The sequence below is a fragment of the Lagopus muta genome, chromosome Z (genome assembly GCF_023343835.1).
Source record: "Lagopus muta isolate bLagMut1 chromosome Z, bLagMut1 primary, whole genome shotgun sequence".
NCBI classification, from domain to species: Eukaryota; Metazoa; Chordata; class Aves; order Galliformes; family Phasianidae; genus Lagopus; species Lagopus muta.
In genome coordinates this window covers 57,544,971-57,566,120 of record NC_064472.1, presented here as the reverse complement: position 1 = coordinate 57,566,120, position 21,150 = coordinate 57,544,971, and the positions used below count along the sequence as shown (strand labels likewise).

At 35.7% G+C, this 21,150-nt stretch overlaps 1 protein-coding gene across 10 annotated transcripts in view; it reads right to left on the bottom strand.

The window, feature by feature from the left end:
- Positions 1 to 21,150, bottom strand: part of KIAA0825 (KIAA0825 ortholog) — a 229,148-nt gene that overhangs the window by 160,550 nt on the left and 47,448 nt on the right. For 9 of the 10 annotated variants that reach the window (XM_048930558.1, XM_048930559.1, XM_048930562.1 and 6 more), the window contains 2 exons: positions 19,595 to 20,264; positions 807 to 977 (listed from right to left, as the gene is read on the bottom strand). In XM_048930558.1, coding sequence (XP_048786515.1) covers positions 807 to 977; positions 19,595 to 20,264 — 841 coding nt within the window. The remainder of the gene's footprint in view (positions 1 to 806; positions 978 to 19,594; positions 20,265 to 21,150) is intronic. The other variant, XM_048930565.1, reaches the window with a different exon arrangement.

Below are 21,150 nucleotides of genomic sequence, written 5' to 3'. Positions count from 1 at the left end.
CAGCCTGTAGCTTGACTACAGAAACATTATACATTTACTCCATCTGTCCTTTCCCCCTGAGCAGCCTGGCCTCATTTCTGATCTGATCTTTTCCTACAATATACTCAAAGCTCTTGAAACCACTTATTCTCTGGTGACCTGCAATCTCTCAGCTGGTAGAAGTGCGAAATAGAATATTTTGGGGTATGCTGTGATATGGAAAGTGTTAATCACCTTAATTTTCATGATTTCACATTGTCCTCATCTGACATGAATGCAATCTTATGAAAAACAGAATCTAAAGCAAATACAAAATGTAGGTTTGACTGTGAAAATTTTACATTCTGTTGTAGAGCCTAGTTCTATAAAAACAGCCACTGAAGCAAGTGGGATAAGCACGACACTAATAAGCAGGACTCATATTAAAATATTTGTATCATTTAAGAACAATAGAAGTGTTGTATAAGTCTGTTTTTTCCTCTTGAAAAAGGCAGTTTTGAAAGGCAGATTCAGAAATAGGTACAAAGAATTCATATATTGCTTTGTGCTATACAACATGTAGTTATTTACAAGAAGTTCAATCTAAGTCAGTGTTTGATTGTTCTTCATTAATAACTACTGCATATCACATCCTTACAATCATCAGTTCTTTTCTACAAATCACTGTGCTAAGAGGTAAATTTGCTTATTTCAAAAAGATTTGCAGTGGATATGGCAATAGTCTTATATAATATGATGGCATAAATTAGGTAAGTAATTTTGAAAATCATACCAAATTGTTCTTTTGCACCGAGTACAATCAATAAACAAGGAAAAGCATTCATTACCTTGAACATTCTTATTCTTCTCAGTAAACAAAGGCATCAACAGAATTTCTGCACAGAGTTCTTCAATTTTTTCTTCCATGAATAGAAAGAGTTTGATGAGTTGAGAAAGACATTTAAGTTGATACAATGTTAAACAAAAGTTCCTTCCTTTTTTGTGGTATTCTTGTGAGGCTGTTAAAGCAAAATTATAGAATAAGTTTTAATTTTCCTTAAAATATGGTACTGGAAAATTGAAAATGTAGAAAAGCATAGTATATCAACTAACTTCATTTTTTGCTATGTCATAATGTATCCTTTTCTCATTATAAAACACTGTCACATTAGCTCTTCCTAAGTCTTTCGCATTTGTCATCTCTGTGGGAAAGTATAAATGAATGCTAGGTTTTGTTATTCATTAACTAGGATTTTTCTAAGGAACTACTCAGAAACCTTCTCACCTGCATTTTACAGAAAAACCACTGTTTGCAAAAACTGATTGAACACTACGAAAAAAAAATCCACATCATTACTATATTTCAATGGCTTGGGACATCACATCCCCACACTGTCACTTTGCAAGTCACCCTGTCTGTTTAACAATCTGCTAGCATAATACCATTGAAGAATATGACATTTGAGTGAAAAGAAACATCAATCTCACATTGCACAAGTTTAAATCTGTGGGGTTTGAAAACAAGTGAGACTGTCAGTGAACAAATATCAGCAAGTATTACACCTGTAAGCATTCGATAGTTGAAAGAAGAAACTTAACATACTATTTTGAAAGTTTAACGCCTGTAGTCATAACACACAGTCAAGTCACATAATCCACAGAATTCTGCTTTGAGCACAGTCAGAGTATAAGATACAGTGAGTTGTTTCCAATCCAATATTACCATACCACATGGCTACAACTATTTTATTTTTATAACTTCCTGCAATGTAATAAATTTGCACTTCTACGCAAATGGTATTGAGCTGATACCATGTTTGTATGGAGTTGTGTTGCAGATGTAGCATCAGCAGAATAGTTTACATGGAAAGTGTCAGAATGAGAGCCAGAGTAGTTTGAAAGAGAAGATCCAAAGATGAAAACAAATAGAAATTGATTGAAATGCACTTTTATGCACTTTCATATGTCAAATCTCTCCTACCTTGTACTCAGAAACACCCTTTTCCCTCAAAGTTGCTACATTATTTTTTTAGGTATTCAGAAATCATTTTTAAATAGACACAGAACTGAAGAGCAGAGCTGAGCTCTGAATAAAAATTCCCTAATTTGTTATTCTTGTTCTGCAGCCTTAGAGACTGAACTGCGAGGGTTGCATGGACATCTGAGTTTCCTCAAAGTTCCAGAAAGCTGTATCTGTGTCAGTTCCTAGCATTTTTAAGAATGGCAAAAGAAGGTGCTACTGATAACTACACCTGCTGGAGTCTTGCCTGTCTGAATAAAGAGTAAACAATATCTGCATCATTGGATTTCCAACTTCAAATCTTAAATATCCAAAAAAGTAAGATACTCAGCTATTCTGAGAATTCTCCTTTACTCAGAAGCTTGATAACGTAAAGTGAGTTTAACTGGTAGGGAAATACCTGCCTAATTCTGCAGAAAGCCAGAAGTAACAAATGAGAAAGTGAGAATCATGAGTCACAGAATAAAAATCAATCGAACATTAATTCTGTCTCCTGTGATTTGAAAACCTTGTGATGCTCCTGTCCCCTTTCTCCAGGAACAAAGGAACCTTCCAATTATTTGATTGCCCCCAAGCTTTACTGTCCTCATTAGACTGAAAGGAAGAGGACAGAAGCCAAAGGTACGCCACAGTAACATTAATGCTGGAACATATAACTGAATTCAGAGAGAAGTGAAAACTTATCTTTGCTTTAAGTGATCATTCAAAATATATTTCAGCTGGGAGCAGAAGATACTAAGTTCAAAGATCCCTCTTTTACCATATCATTAAGACTTTAACAGAATACTTTGATTTACGATACAGTACATGCATACATACATGCTTATCAAACTTCAGAACAAACTATGTATGTTCTACAAATGTCATAAAGAGGAGCTGAGGGGAGCCCTCATGGCGGCTGCAGCTCCTCACAGGGAGCGGAGGGCAGCGCTGAGCTCTGTTCTGTGCGACAGCGACAGGCTGAGGGGACGGCATGGAGCTGCATCAGGGGAGGGCAGCTGGGGGTCAGGGAAAGGGTCTGCACCACAGGGCGGTGGGCATGGAACGGGATGCACGGGGTGGTGGGCACGGCCCTGAGCTGCCGGAGTTTAAGGAATGTTTGGACAGTGCTCTCAGACACAGGGTTTGGATTTTGGGTGGTGCTGCATGGAGCTGGAGGTTGAACTCAATGATCCTTGTGCATCCCTTCCAGAAGAGATATTCTGTGATTCTATGAGTCTATTGTAGTAGCTTGAAATGCATACTTATATGAATCAACACTATAATCATCATACAACCTCCTTAAAGTGAAAAAAAAAAAACAAAAAAACCAACCACAAAACATTAATTGATATATTTAGAAATCAAGTAAGAGAAAATTCTTATTTCTTGAGGAAAACACTATTTTGTTTTTGTGGAGATTAAAGATATACTCCACATTATGGCAGTAAAAAAGGCCCTTCGCTGCTGATATATGTAGTGATAAACTCATTCTAGAAATGAGACAGTTACTCTGCAAAATAAAGCCTGAAAGTATTCTGCTGGTTACACCTTTCTGGAAAAGAGTACACATCAGCTCCCCCTTGCTGCTCAGTGCATGGCCTATCACACAAAGGGCTCCTGCCAGTCAACAACTGAACTGCACCTGGAGAAGGCACAGAAAGAGGAAAAAAGAAAGTATAACGGAGACAGATGCAGGCACTGACTAAACTAGTATCTTGGACAGGTATTCACTGGTATTTCACCTGTCTTTCCTCTCTGTGGTGGCCTTCTGTACAGATGTGGAGTACACAGGAGGATTCTCTATATTACATGTTCAATCCAGTTTCAGTGTCATTAATCAGTCCAGTGTAAAATCAGCCCTCACCACAGAGTAGTGCACGAGAAAAAATTACTGAATGTATATTATTTCTGATGTTATGCAAAGAGGTGAAAGAACTCAGAAAACACATTTAACCAAGTGGCATCACACAGAGGGCAACACCTCTCTGTGATGGTCTAATGCTGTTGACTGTATCCTAGCCAATTCATAGAGTATCATGCACAGGGTAACTGAAAGCATTACAATTTGATCTCAGCCCACCATGAATAGAAGATAATAATGATATTCTAGTCCAACTGGAGAAGGAAGCATGTAGTAAGTTGCATGATAGAAACCGATTTCCTTCCTGAACAGCCTGCACTGTGTTTGCTACTCTCATTCATCTAAATACGATTTTTTCTGCTTGTCTGAGTTAAATGCATATAAATCCTTTTACAAGGAAATAGCTGCAGTAGAATCACACACCAGAAAGGACATCCATACTGCCTTCCTAAAACAGGACATACGGGCATCCCATTGAAGCACAAACTTGTATGAAGAATTTCTGCAAAGAACCAAAAAGACTTTGCGAAGAGGAAAGAAAGAATGCACTTAAATCTTTTGGTACATAGACTGTGGTCCTTTCATTGGTGGAGGGTTGTGGGAATACATGAAAGACTACTGAGAGCAGAAGCTGTGGAGCAAGACAAACAGCAGGAGAAAGCAAGACTAAGAACCAAGGACACCTCCAGAAGAGCCAAAACAAAAAGCATGTGAGGTGTGTGATTGCTGAGTGATAATGACCCTGACTGGAGGAAGAGCACATGGCTAGGAGCAGCTCATGACTGACTGGATAAGCGTTTGCATGCATGGTTAAGGACAGTTTGTGGAATGTTTTGTTGACATAAGGGCGAGTGGGAAAGTTAGAAGAGAAAACTAGTGAATGTACATAAAGGATATAGAATTTGTAATAGACAGTTTGAATTGTTCACATCTGAGTCCGTGCCTCAGATACTGCAGAGGGCAATTTTGACCTCCTTCCACTTACAGGAAAAGGGTGCATGAACAGTACTGTCTTTCTTCCAGCCTGCTGATTCACCACCCCAAATATCAGGTGACAAGCAGCAGAAGACTGCTATCTGAGAAAAAGCTGACTCTGAGAGAGCTTTGTTGATAGAAAGACACCCTGAGTAACACTAATATTAAATGTCTGTCAAATTATGCAGGGATTATGAGAGTGCCAAGGCAGCTGATGCTGTTAGACAGCAAAAGACTGTGGGTAGTAACTTTCAAATTTTGTCTTCCACTGTATCTGAATGGACTAAAGGTAAATAATTTTTCCTAAGATCTAAGGCACATTCCACACTTGCTGAAGAATGAAGCAGTCCATCTTTGTGAGAGAACACTTGGCTGGTTGTACAAGGACATATGTAGATAATTGCTCTTCAGAAGGTAAGAAGAAATGAGCAATTTTACTAGGCAATCAATCATTGTTCTAAACTACAGGTCAGAGGCGGACTGCACTGAGTCTTGAGTTTCCATTCAGAACTTGTCCAAGACTGGTGTCATCAAAAAGGAGCAGATGCAAAGGGAGAGATCTCAAACAGTGGCAGGTTCAGGGATGAAAGAAGGCCATAACAAGTATTAGATAGCTGAAAAGAGGCTTTGAAGGAAGGCAGCAATACCACAATCATAAGGAATAGGATCTACTCAGTAGAAAAGAAAGTCTGATAGGAAAAAATTTAAAAACAGAGGTAACAAGCAGAGGTGCAATAAACATACAGCAATAATTAAAGACAAATCAACTGTTATTTACTTTTTTAATGGCTGTTTTAGCTCAGAAATATCATTTTCCATTAAAAAAAAAAAAATTTAACAAAAATTAAAGAATCCTTAAAGTGTTTTCTCTTTGAGACAAATCACAAACTGAAACTATCTAAACCCCTATTCCATCTTTGGCTTCTATGCAACCTGAATACTTACTTGAATACTAGCTCTCAATGGAAGAATTCCAACATCTTAACATGAGATTGGTGGATCTTGCATGCTATAACACATATTTAACTGAAGTTCTTAAGTAAATTTTAGCCAACTCAGTCTTACCATGCACATGGAAACACTTTTCACCTGAATTTTCAAGTGTTTGAACCCAACATAAGTTTAGCAAAGCGTTGTGCAAATTAGAACACTGTAAATCAGGTCATGGGTTGCTTCTCCCTTCCAATCCTACTTAACTGTGTTATCACCAAAGCCCTGAAATACTACAGCAGTCATGCCACAATTCCTTCTTTTCTTCTTCCTTCCTTAGTCTGGGAAGGTCTTGTGCAATTGGCAGAGCTACAAAGAAATGACTACGAAAGAACCTAACTAAAAAGAGCATATGTGACACAGAAACAGAAACGGTCAAGAATCAATCTGTTTTCTTGCATGAATGATAACATTCAGTTACTAAGCATTTAGATTCAGACACTGATGATTCAAGACGACAGTGTAGTGAAAATATACCCTACAAAATTTAACTCTCACCATAGTTTTCAAGAACAGGGCTTACTAATATAGAAAATATTGACTAGAAAAGAACAAAAATGGCTTTTTTTAATCAGATGAAGTTACCCACCCACAAACAGTGCCATTTCTGAAAGCATTTCAAGGCACCTAACGCAGAAATTGCAAACAATCATTCACAGTGAGTCTCATTTCATCATTTTCTCCAGTTAACCCTTCATCTCATTTTAGCATCCTTAACATTGGTGGTAAAAAGCACCAGACTTTAACTACACTCTGGATTAATAAAGGTGTCATTTTCTTTGAGTATTTCATCTGCCAGATCCACCTCATGCTAATTTAAGAATCAGTCAACCACTGATACCTGTATGTTCTCCTAATGCTTCCCATCATTTTATAGACATCTATCCCACTCAACTTCTTAACGATTTTGCTTTTGAACTTAAAAATCCTACCTTGCCTAATTTTCTCCATATGGAAGCTGTTTTACATTTTTTATCATGTTGTTGCTCCTCCTGAAGTCTTTCCCACTTTCTTCCACAGCAATAACTAAAGCATTTGTCTATAAAAACACACAGTATAAATGCTGTAAAAAGAGACACAAAAGTATTGCTAGAGAAATCAGGTACTATTTTGTAATGTCGCCAGGGATTTAAATTCTATTCTATTCTAATAAAATAATTTTCTGCTTAATTTGAAATCTAACATAAAACTTACATAAGTTATAAATGATCAGTATGCCCTCATCAAAAGAAAATACAAAGAAACAACAACAAAAAATTCCTAAAAACCAGCACATCATTCAAACTTTGTAGTTGAATTGAGTGAAGATACAATACCTCTTCAACAATGAATCTCAGACTTGTCTCTTTCATTTATATGTTAAGAAAGACAATTTCTCCAAAGTAATATGACCACTTGTAGGCTCTTAAGAATTAAAAAAAACACAGCACCAGAAAAATCACACTGCCCTGGCGATAAAGTTTTGACATGCCCAAGTGGGTTCTAAGCCAGCAAATAAATTAATTAAAACATTTTTCAAGCACTGTGGAACAAAAGGCACATTAAGCACTTGATTATAGTACTTTACTTTCTCCTAAATACTTAAAACAAGTAGCAAGACTTCTGCCTTCATCACTTGACTAAAAAGATAAGCCTTTCATTCTAAAATGAAGCATCATGAGAAATAAGGCTGTGCTAGATTTAAATGATCTGGGTACCTGCGAACTTGAGGTTTTATAGAAAATTTCAAAAGCAGTATCACCTTCAAAATCTGCAGCTTTTGATACCATAACTAAAGTTGTTGTTCATAGCTGGGAAGCATTCAAAATCTCAAGAAGTGTATGAAAATATGCATACAAATGAATCCCAAAACTTCAACATAATGAAAATTTTGTAATTTTTTATTTTATTGAGCCTGGCACTTTATTTATTTATTTATTTATTTTTAACAATTTGGCATTCACAGCATCTCAAAAAAATTGAATGGCTAATTCTGATAATTTCAGCCTATCCAGGGACATGACAAAGTACAGTGTGGTACAGAAATCCCTGCATCATAGGCAAGCTGGCTGCATTCAAGAACAGTTTAGCTATGATAGCGTTGCTCTTGGATTAATTAGCCCTACTATTCAGTGTACAGAGACACATGACTAAACTGCATTTGAGACCAATGATGGAATCCTTGGAAAGCAACCTGATGACTGCCTTCTTCAGTGACTGCAGTGGGGATTTCTCCCTCAGCAGGAACAATGGATTTAAAACTCTTCTAATAATTTTACTAAAAAATACCTTCCTAATACATTAAATATCACTCCCCTGCCCCTGTTTGTAAGCCTTAAATTCATAGAAGATAGACCTCCAATATTGTTCTTCCAGGGACACAAGAAAGTGATGTCAGAAATTTCAACCAATAATTTTAGATGAGGAAGAAAACAGAAAAGAAAATGTGTAATGTTAAAATCTAAGCACAACTTGCCTACAAATAGTAAAGTTATTCCATAAATGAAACTAACATTTTGTTAAAATCTGAAAATAAATAGCCCAATAATGCAAAAGAAACTCAGTTACTGGCAGGGATATTTCAAGGGGTAAATTTTCAAAGTTGTACAGAGGGAGTTGCACACATAAATTCCATTAACAATAATGTGTTCCTCACCCCTCAGTGATATTAACTTTTAAGTGATGCTATAAGGTATTGTAACAATCTTGCATTTATGGCAGCATTCATCTGCACAGTGTGTCTCCTAAACAGACATTGTATATAAGCAGTACTGTCATTTCACTTGCATTTAGTATTGCTACATTCAATTTTTATGGACATTTGCTCACAGTTTTCTCTTCTTAAGCTGCATGGTGATATATGCTTTTTAATGTAACTGCTAGGTTCAAATAATTAGCATTGCTGGGTATAATCACTAATTTCCTCATATTGTAAAGGGCAACTTAATATTTCTGCACAGCAGATGTAATACACAGTACTACACAGATCTAAATTATTATAAACATTGCCAGCAGTTTTCTATACACAGTACTTAAGATAATTACAAAAAATATCTTCATTACTGCACGCTAACATTTTTTTAACAGTTTAATTTGGATGGGTTACAAGATACATTCAAATCACACAGACACAATTACTGCAAACCCTAGAAGCTATAAAATCTTCCCAGCCAAATCCCTTTGACCCTGTTAATGTCTGTTTCTTGTTTATCTCAGGCAAATATTGTTTGTAGTATGCATTTGTTACAGAATATGGAAAAAAAAAGAAAGGAAATCCCTTAATAGTTATTGATTCCAGCATTTACTGACTGAAAGTTAAGTGCTGTTTACAAAACAGAACAGATGCAGATGCTGAAAAAAAGGTAAACAATTGTTGCATGGCTTACTGCCAGATTCTAAGCCAATATATTAAACTCCAAGTGAAGCACATTTCCCCTATAGATTGCACTTATTGCCACTTCATTTCCTATGTGCTCCGTCTCTCTATTGCTCTGCCTGGCACTAAGCTATTTTCAGTTCTTTGGTGACCCCTGAGGCCTACTGCTACCTCACACAGCCATTAGTGAAGGGAATTGCATGTGTCTGACATGGTCTGAAACCAATTATTTGATATTTTCTTCAGAATGATGCCCAACTCTGTTGGGAATGAGCAATCATGAAATAATTTACCTCCTGATTTAATTTTTTCCCGCACAAATTAGTTGTAGCTGAGCTAGCTATACACACCTGCCGGTGACATATCTCTGTCTTATCAAGGTTCTACTTGAAATGATGAAAAACGGAAGGGGGGAGGAGAGTTGAATAGAATAGGTTGGGGAATCCTGCTTTAAAAAGGCATTGACAAGTTTATCAGATATACTGATCACATCTCTGCTGATTGAAACTGACAGATCCATAAAGAACTATCAGTGCAACAAAGGAAACCACATGGATGCAAACTGTTATCAGAGTGTTTAAGGTTTTTTAAACACCTGTCTTACTTCACAGCTCGCTCTCCTTTAGTTCCAGTGAAATGCACAGGTGCCATGAGACTTGGCTAGAAAAGCTCATGCAAACAGATTACATGTTGGATTACTTTTCTCCCTCTTTTAGCTTTTAAATGGTCACAGATCTGAAGACAGCAATCATTTTCTTATTAGACATCACCATTAACTTCAGGCTTTTGTAACTTCTATACTAATATATATGCATATATTTAAAAAAATGCAGGAAAGTAAGGGATTTCAATTTATGTATAAACAAAGTAAGCATGTATAAGTTTGCATACGTTTACTCAAGTGAGATTGTCTGTCATAGAAAGAGAGATATTACTGCCAGCTATTCAATAACCTCAGTGAAGACTATACTAATCTTTTGAAAGAGATGCACTGTACATGAAATTTTAATCAAATCTACATCATAATATCTTCACAGTTAAATGAAGCCAGTTTTCACTTCATCATGACAGTTGATGTTACCTAGCAAGTATCTAAGTTCTTTGTCAATAAGGAGTATATACGTCTGTCAAAATTAAATGTTGACGTGAAATCATGTTCACCGACCAAGTGGCAAAAGAACAGACCAGCGCTGGAAACACAGGCTGGAGCTACAATGTCTGATCGTGCTCTGACACCTAATTTATGTAATAATCTTAAGCAAGTCATCTCACCAATCTAACTACTTGACAGCATAAAGCTATTTCACAGCTCTGTTGAGCTAATTACAAGGAATTCCTCAGGTGCTCTAAGGATGATGTGCCCTGTAATAATGACTAACAAAAAAACTTCACACATCTTGCTCTGAAACTACAGTACCATCAGGTCCATCAAACCTCCTTATGAATGCTACCATTGATAAGACATCAGTATATTCCTCTAACTCATAAAAGAAAAATTGTGATTTGTATTTGAAATCACAGTAACTAATGCTCTTACTTTTATCTTACATTTTGTTAGCATCTGCAAATACAGAAATGTTTGCTAACTTTGTTTCTGTCCTCTGCATTTACACTCACAGTGGAATGGCTGCATTTCACACAGATCAGTTAACAACATCACACCCACTCTATTAAAATTAAGATTGGTAGGAACTTTCAACCAATTAGAAACTTCTATCAAGCATTCAACATTCCTTTGTGTCGTCTACACACAGTATTATGCATTTCCCTGAATAATAGATTAAAGTGCTTCTGTCACTTTCACTTCTCTTACCCGTTGGAATTTCCAAGATATAACAGAGGCAGATAGTGACAGCTTTTGTTCTAATAGGAGAAATCACTCAGAAAAAGACTTACAAAGTTGGATTCCATATTCACACTTCTGCTTCACACATCTGTTAATATCAAAACTCTACCTAGGCAAAAACACCACGAAGTTCTCATAAATACTTTCAAGGAATAAAAAAAAATCATATCCTTTTAAGTTTAGGCATACAGAAAAAAAATCAAAAAGGACATACATTGCCATTTCCAAAATTCTATAGAATCACTTTTGGAACACTTTAGCAAACACTTTGTAGGATGACTATAACAATTTCTGTGTTGCAAATGAAGGATTAATCATACATCAACACAGATGTGCACATATTGCCACTACACTCTTAGAACACCTCTTTATACATGAGCTGACAGTATGGTGCGTTGATGAAGATACAATTTCTCTATTACAGAAAGCCCAGACTCTGCTGGACTTTTCTAGTACAAGAGCAGTAAGACAATACACTTGTCCTTAAGTAAAAAGATTTAAACGAGGTTGATCAGAAGATGAAGCTACTGAGAAAAAGGAAACCCTTCTTGAAAGTCTGAGACCAGAAACTGAATCAACTCCAGACAGTCCTCAATGGCCAGGGGTACTAAAAAGCTCAGGAGACACTGACGCTTAATTCCTAACTAGGATTTGTTGTTATTCTCTCTAGACAGACAGAAAAGAATGTCTTCAATGCTGCTATATTTAGCAAGGCGATGATAGCATAAAATAACCTAGAGATTTATTAAAAAAAAAAAAAAAAAAAGAACTCAGTAGATACAGCAGTCCTTTGATTTAAAATTAGAGAAATTAGCACAGAATATCCATCCCTTGGATGTGATATACCTCCGATTTAAACAGATGTAATTTTCTGCAAACTAATCTGCCTAAAACTGTTTTGCCCTTTAAAAGTTAAAATTGTTCTGAGAATACACATTTTGTGATAGAATACGCTCTCTGTACTGACAAAAAATCACAGCCAGGGCCATTCAGTTGACTTGTGCTTATATGACGGTACACATATACAATGAAAACTCAATAACTTCCAATCAATACTGCAGGAGTATCTTCAGAAGAAATTTATGAAGTTTTCTTTTATCTGCTGCAGTTCTACACATTTTTCTTCACATACCCAAATAAGCAAAAGAGAGACTAGCTCAGTAATTTGCTCTCAAATTTTGTCACTTTTAATTAAGCACAGTACTACAGTACGTAACTCTGAATTGACCCCTGACCACTCACAAAGTATCAGACTGGAGAGTAAATCACTTTCATCTTTTAAACTTGGGAGGAGAATTCAATAATTAGAGGGCACAGTGAGTTAAGTGCTCACTTTGTGCTGAAGAATACCCATATGTGCTGAGAGAGCAAAACAAATATAATTAGTCGATGTTTGGTAATTGTAGACATTTGGAAAGGGGAAAAAATAATAAAAAAAATTCAAAAAACAACAACACACACATAAAAAAACAACACTTGGACTTGCAAAGAATTCAATAAACAGATTCAAGATCCTATTCAGAAAGATAAAAAGAAATTACTTCATTAGGATACAACAACCCATACAAATACAACTAAAAAAAAATCAACAATTTCTTGTTCAGTAATACATAAGTAATTGAGAAAGAGAAATTAGTGTTACTGACATTGCTAAGTAAACAATATGTTATTCAAATCGTGAAATGGGTATCTTCATTACGACAAGGGGTCCCTAACAGGATTTCACTATCACTGTTCACATTAAGAGCTTAATAGCAATTTCAACCAACAGCTCTAAGAAGAAGGAAGGTATTCAGGCATGCTACTGGCTTTGAAATTCTGTCAGTTCAATTGACATTTCAGCCACTTACTGTTATCTTACCCCCTACCATAAGCTTAAAAAGTAACAAGCGTAATGCTTTTGTAATCTTTACAAAAATGTCATTTTCCCCCTAGAAACACATCTGTGGTCCTAGGGTAATATGCTCATGTGGCCTTTAAAAGAGTATTTTATTTTATTAAAAAGTTCTGCTCGCTGTGTTCAAACAGATGGTTTTATTTTCTCTTCAGCGCTACTCATATTTCCCTTTAATATAATTGTGCAGTAGAAATCAAATAGAATGCTTGCAAGGATAAGAAATAAATAATATGTGACAAAGAGGCTATGGAACACATTATTTCCAACATTAAATGCAAACACATTTATTATGTTTCCCTTGAGAAATAGGACCTTGTTTTGCTTGTCAAAATTTTATAGGTTTCCCAAGGAACAAAAGCAACTGCAGAAATCTGCATCATATCTCTATGTCCACTGCTTTTCTCTTTAACTTCCTGTTATAGATTCCTACCCACATGATCTGCTCATTTTTTTTTAATTAGGTGACAATGAATCCTGTTGAATATCTCAATTTTTATTGGCATATCATATAAAAAGTGGATCTCTGGAATTTCTAAAGTGAAATATCTAGTTAAGACTTCTGAATTTTTACTCTTTACATATGTAGGACCTATGTAATTTTTAGTGATGTCCTCAAGTCTTCTGTGCAGGTTAGATACAGAGAGCATAGATGTACTGCAGTTTCAGTTGATACATACTTCTTCCATTAGTCTTTCACTGATGGAAATCACAGGATTTTTTATCCCATTTGTGTAGAACATTGAGAAGATTGAGGCATACATCACCATGTAGAGTGGAGTTCAAGAAGTCAGTAGACATAAAGTCTACTTACACGTATGTACCACCCTTTTCCAACAATTGTCCCGCCTGTTGTTTTTTACAGGTCTGCTATAGCTCTGTTCCTGTAAGAGACACGTGACTAGAAAGTCTACAGTGATAGAAAGTAGAAAAGGAGATGCCAGGGAAGCAGAAATGTAACTGACACACATCAACTACTTTCCTCATGCAGAAACAGAAACAATGTCCATGAAAACAAGGAGTTACAGTTTCTGTACCTTTATTTTTGTCTTCACAATCTCTGAGTTACTACGGCGTGTTTTGTATTTAAGTCTTTAAATATTTAAAGCTTAAATTTATGGAAAAAGCTTTTAAATACATTTCCACAATTAAGTTTTAAGCTTTTATGCAAAATGCAAAAATCCGGGCTATATAATGAAGGTGAACTACTGATATGTAAAACTGGATATTATTAACCATCATCCATCCACAGGGGATACTTTATATCAGCATAGTTTACCAGCATTTTGGAAAGATGCAACAGGGTTTTCTAGGAGATAAATAGTAAGTCAAGCAACCACCATACTCTCCCCTTCTTAAAGGCTACATTTCAACAATCCTACAGATTGTTTCCTAAGCAAATACAATGGAAAACCAACTGTAACTATAGCACAAGTACTGAAATTTATCTGTTAGGGATACTAAGCAGGACAGAAATCTCAACAATGGTTCAAAGACATAAATATTATTCATATGAAACAAAGCCTGGGATTATTTAATTTTCAGATATAAATGGGAGAATACATTATACTATCCTACTGAGCCTTAATTATTCTCAGACATAAATAACCTGTGGGTGTTTTTTTGTTGTTTTATTTTGTTTTTCTTTTTCATTCATGCAGCAGGTATCAATGCTATTTCAGGATAATTTTTGGTAGATATAATTGAGATCATAGAAGACCGGTTGTAGGTAGCAATCCTGGCTCAAGAGATCACAAACAAACTGTAATTCTCCATTTCACAGGAAGGAAATAATAAACGAATGAAAATAAAGATTTGCACACAAACACAGAGAAATCAAATTTCTTCAAAGGCACAAGCCTCAAAACACCTATTTCAAATTAGCTGGAAAGCATGTTGCTGGGAATGCTTTAGGATGAATGACCTCAAAATAGATTTTCCTTATCAAGTCCTTTCATTGAATTGCCCAAAGCTATCCTCTTTTCAAGAGGTTACTCCAAAGCTTGCTCCTCTTGTTGGTCACATCTCCACTACACAAGTACAGCTCCACTAAACAACAATCAGTACTTCTATTCAGTTCAAATACACACTATACTCAGATTATATAAACACAATTATATTCCTTAGAAGTTCATGAATATTTGAACACCGCAAATGAAAAACATCATAATTGAAATCATGCTTTGCATACATCTTCTTGATAAGTTCGGGAAAGCTATGCTTGAATTTATATTTACAATAGCATGGTTATATCTTTGAGAAATAAAGAGGAAGAAAAAAGAAAGGGAGCTTCCTGGACACATGAATAAGAGGTTGGTACACTCAGATAAAAATATTAAGTCTGAATACTAAAATACAGCAATGAAGCTGATTTAACTATTTTGTTTCGAAAAACATTCTTAGACTGATCTTCTCTGCTTTGGTTTTACTTTCACTTCTCAGTACTATTTTCATAAAAATAGCTACTGATTTTAATGAATACATTATGCATTGTATCTCATATTTTCATAAAAAATCTTATTTAAGATTCTAAAAGTTATTAATGATACAAATATTAAAAATATATCTCCCAGGGTTAAGTGCTATATTAGAATTCCTATTTGCTTTAAGGATCTCTGAGAGGTTTACTACGAAATGAAAATAATAAGGTGAAGAATTTGAATACGTGAAAAAAAAAAAAAAGAAAATCTTCTGAATTTTATTTAATTTTAGACAAAGTAAATTTAAAGACAGGTGGATTAGTCCACATAACAATCTTCCCTCTCTCTGTGTGCATACAAAATCTATTCAGATAAAATATACTTCCAGTAGTACATTAGATGTGTAAAATATCGTAGTTTTTAAGTTTCTTTGGCTGATGTTTTATCTCCGTTAAGAGTGGCTATTTCTTAATCTAAAAGAGATGAAGGATTAAGATATGTCAGCAAATCCTGATTAAACTAGCTTAACATTTCTGTAAGCAAAGGAACATAAAAAAGGTTCAGAAGGTACAACTACAATCCACTTTTAACTGACTTATCACAAGTAACTTCTGAGAAATATCACATTGTAACTGAAACAATAAAATCATGCAGATAAGCTAAAAAATGCTTGCATGATTAATTACATGCTGTTTATATTAACAAATATATAACATGTTTAGTATTGTTATGAAACACCATAACATTACACAAGTTTCTGAAAGAAATATATGACTACTATGACAAAATACATCAAAAAAACAAGATAAAAATATTTCAGAGGAACCCAGGGTAGGAGGAACCTTTCTTGGATATTAATTCCAAAAACTGTAATGAGGAGGACCCATGTTAGATAAAAATTTACTACAGTAATGTAGGTAGCCAAATACTATTGGCTGTATCCTGCATGGTTTGCAGGTTTTAGGGGCACTGATTTACCTAGAAATAGGATCAAGTTATAAAATAAAATCCATCTACGTCCATAAAAGCTGGATGCCAAAGATATTGCGTCCTTTCAAATACCATTCTGCCAGCTCCACTCTCAAATCATCCTCATCCTCAATCCTGATAAACAAATACATGCTCATTACAGTAGCCAACAAATAACACTTCTAATTGAACATAAAAGAAAAAACTGTTAACTCCTTACTTCATAAATAGTTAAACATGAAATATTTTGAAGATTTATGACTCTGTTAAAGCCCATAGTCTTTATTTTCCAGTCAGAAGTAGGTCTTCTGTATAAATTTATCTGTTATTTTTTTTCCTCTCGTATACAGAAGGATCAATTACAGTAATTCTTAAGAAAAAAAAATCATATTTCCCTGAGGGTGAGCTAAGCAAACACAAAGCTTTTTCTCAGCTCTGGGATAACAGTCCCAATCGAATGCCTTAGATTAAATTATTTTGCTGTTTTGAAATGTGTTGGTTTGGTGGTTCCCAAAGGGCAGAGACAACACGAATCAAAAAACACAAAACACATTGGTAGTACTGTCTTTCAGCTAAAAAGAAAAAATATCCTTCCCCTCTTCTGTCCGTGCTCTAGCATGTTTGGTTTTGCTGTTTAATACTCAGCAAACTGGGTATCATTGTCAAGCTAAGCTAATAAAATCATCTTTTAGTTTAAACTATGTACAAATAATTTTAATTATTTTAATTATAATAAAAATATTTAATTATTACTTTAATTATTAATTGTGGGAGGCTGCTAAAAGTATCCTTTGCCTAAACAGAATTAAACAATAGTTCCTAGCTGGAAAAACCACGTGACATTAAGAATCTGTCTACAGGTATAAACATCACCAAATAGTAATTATTCTGTACTATTTTTTCCAGTGTAGTTGTTTCCATGTAAACTGCCTTGTAAACACTTGAGTTCCAGGGGAAAAAATGTTTTTTCCTGAATAAGCATAGTACAAATCTAGTAAACCAAACATTTCAAAGAGAGAAATTTCTTACCAGAAAAGACTCTTCACATATGAGATCTCATTCAATTAAGTGTTCAATAACAACTGCTTCAGTAATGATACATGTATAAATTTCATTTGATTTAATAATTCCAAATATTTATATATAATAGACATCACTAAGGAATGGAATAAGATGAAAAAAAATCTTACCAACCTTCACAACTCTGATTCTTTATTTTACCCTAGCCCAGTAACTCTACTATTGTCACTTTGGTAGTTGGTTGATTCTCCTTTCCCCCAGCTTTCCTTGCTGAGCACAACGCCAGAGGGCCTAACCCTTCAGTCAGCTGGCATCAGCTCTGCTGACTGTGTATCCACACAGCCTCTTGTGCATTCCTAGTGCTTAAGCTGGAGGTCAGCACAGAAAGCCAAAATATAAAATCTTGGAAGGGATTCAAGAAATTGACATTTTTTTAGACTTCATTGTAAATATTTTTATAACTCACAGCTCCCAAAGTTTACTTTGCATATTTTCACTTTTCTCTGTTCTACTGAATTTACAATAAAAACATATGCTGGAGATCTGTCCTGATAGATGCAGAGGCACAGAAAGGTATAAGACACATCTTGTGACAAAGAATATTTAGGCATACGAAATAACTGTCTTAAAAGACTGAAGGATTGATTTTTTATTCCACATAATGCAGAAGCTGTTAATCTGTCTTTTTAGACACTTTTAGTCACTTTAGCATTCCTGCCTTAAATGTAAAATGGAGACAGCTGGAGTAGATCTGAGTTGTTTTGAGACTGAAAGAAAGATTAAATTACAAACTTTTTAGAACCATAGAATCACAGAATAATTTTGGCTGGAAGACACCTCAAAGCGCATCCACTTCCGAACCCCGTGCCGTGGGTAGTGCTGCCCCCCACCACCTCAGCTGCACAGAGTCCCATCCAATCTGGCCTTGAGTGCCTCCAGGGATGGGGCACCACAGCTTCTTTGGGCAGCTGTGCCAGGGCCTCATCGCTCTCATAGTTAATTATTTCTTTTGAGTTGCCATAGCCAAGCCATGAAAGAAGTTGGATGCACTTTCGGAGAGCAAATGTAGGAGACGGAAACACTGCTGCACAACAACAGCTGGGAGAGAGGGGTGAGAAATGAGTGAGAAGCGGCCACACAGGCAGCCAGGTCAGTGGAAGAGATTCTCCAGGCACAGAGCATCAGCTCCCTGCGGCCCAGGAGAGGCTCACGGAGGAGCAGGCTGTCCCTGCCTGAGGGAGGAGATCGTGGTGGGGTTGGAGGGCTGGGGGAGCTGCCACCGTGGGGACCTGTGTGGAGCAGTGCCTGAAGGGTGGGCCCTGGGCTACAGAGCTGTGCAGGGGTGGCCTGTGGGAAACCCAAGCAGGATCTGTTTGCAGCAATTACTTACCTTTTTTTTACCTTACAAATATCTATTCCCTGGTTGTTGTTTTTTTTTTTTTTATTTATTAATTATTCTAAACTAACTTTTTCTGTCTGCAGTCTCCTGCACTTCTGTGGAGGTCTACATTTTAGACCTCCATAGTTGGTAATAACCAACTCTTGTATAGAAGAATGCTCAAAACTCTGAATTGGAAAAGCAGTTACATAACTTCTTGTAATTACAGTATGAAATTTTGCATCCCCTACGACTTTTTTGAGTCCTCCTCTCACAAATTGGCTCGTTATGATTCACCATTGGTGAAAAAGAAAGGACAGAACTAATACACTGTTAACAGACTGCTTTACTGCCTTAAACTACTTAGAACAAGAAAAAATGAACAGGTTCATTAATTCTAACAGTGCTTTTAAACAAATAGAAATCTTATTTTTTATTTATTTATTTTTTAAATTAGAATTTGCACAGTAATCTTTTTAGGTTAGCCTTGATCTACGATTTTGTATCTACTTCATGATTAGAAAACCTCTGCTAATCAAAATTTTGCAAGAGGGAAGAGTGGTACTTTTTAAAATTTAGTTTAAGTAGTTCTTATTTTCTTATTCTAAGGTATATTCAAGCAGTTGGAATAAGCTGCGCTTAAAAAAAAAAAAAGATTAAGGCATGAGAACATGTGAACCAGTGAAGTATATCATCGTTTCCAAATAAATAAGTATAAAATATTTTCCCTTACCTTAAAGTCATGTTTCAGCACAATTCTGACATGGTCTATACCTTAACAATAGTGCATTTAAGACATAAAGCTGGAATTAATAATCTTTGGACACTCTTTTTGTAGGAAATAAAAAGGTGTGTTGAAAAAGAAAAAAAAGTAGTAATATTAAAATAATATCTAACTGCAATGAACATAAATTATATCTACTAACCCACAGCATGAACCGTTCTCCTATGCTTCTTTGAAATCTTGTTCGCCTTAATTACGTGCAGAGCATTTTCTTTGAACTGCAGCTCACAAAGTCTTTCAAGAAGAACTGTTATTTCTTCAGTGATAGTATCCAGATAAGTTTCATTAATGAACTTCAGAGATGAAGAAGGATCGATAGTTCCACTTAGTATATAGAAATCCTCTCTTATTATTGTGCATAGTGTCGGTATGGAACTTTGGTAGCCATGAACGACCTTATCAAAATTTGTTTCACCACAGCTAGACAAAACACAATTCTGTAGAAGATCACGAACCATTTTACTCTGCATATTTTGATACTTTGATAAGACTTCTGATTCAGGATAAAGGAACAGAAGTTGCTGTATGCACTGAGTTTTAAGCTGCATTTGTTGTTGTGAAGCATTGGGATTTGTCTCTTCTTGACTTTGCAGTCTGTTTACTAAAAATCGTCGAAGGTGCAGTCTCACATCATCCCAGAGAGATTTCACATCTATTGTTGAATCATCCTCAATGGCATGAAGAGAAGACGTAAACTCAAAAGACATCCCACTTGGAGAACAGGGAAATGAAACACCACACTGACTAGAGAGATCCAGAAGGAAGTGAAGAATCATTTCTTCTTGATTTTGCTCATTCTTCAGCAACCTTTGCTAACAGAAGTAAATCAGACAGTATTTTAGAAATATTTTGTTAACTCTGTTAATAAAATCAACAGCTTTATGCTAGAGTACCAATTACTTCCATTGTTAATTATCTTACCAGCAAATAGAATGAAACTAATTGCTCTATAAACAACTGAAATAACAAAGGCTGTTTTCCTATGTACTTATGCTTCAGTCCATTTCTTTGTCAATCTATTCCAATGAACTCACATTCCTCTCCCTGTCATTCTTACATCCTCAACTCAGTTTTTTTTCCATCAGTTCTAATCCACAGTTCAAAGGAAAGATGAGAAAAAACACAGTTCACTAGATAAGCCTTGACAGTTGATAGGGCCTGTCTGTTCTGGTCCACACCACATCTTGGAAAAAAAATTGTATTAAATTAACATTTGCAATTTACATGCTTTACTCATAAAACTAAGACAGGAATTTATAGAATAAATACTGTTGCCTTTTGTGCTCTGGCTCTTTCTCTCACATCTGAGAGAAAGGCTACTGTAAACACAAAATAATATGTCCATCACCCTCTTAAAGAACTATAAGTGAAAACTTGTGATAAACTGAACAAACTTCTCCCTGCTGCAGGCTGGCTTTGCCCAGAGCTCTAGGCCCACCAAACTTCCATTTTACAGACCAACACTAAGTCTTCTAGCTGCCGAGAAATAACAGATCTCCCATCACAGTCAAAAGAAAAATGAATGAAATAGGTTGCATTCTTAAATCTCTGGGTTTCAGGAATCAAGCAGAAAAATTTTAGGCGAACCAAGGTGTAAAGGCCCTCTCATCTGCTTCCACACCTCCCACCACTTCCCTCCTACATCTTCCAACAAGGAAAGGATCATTGCAAACTGCAAAAGGATAGTTCTTGGATAAT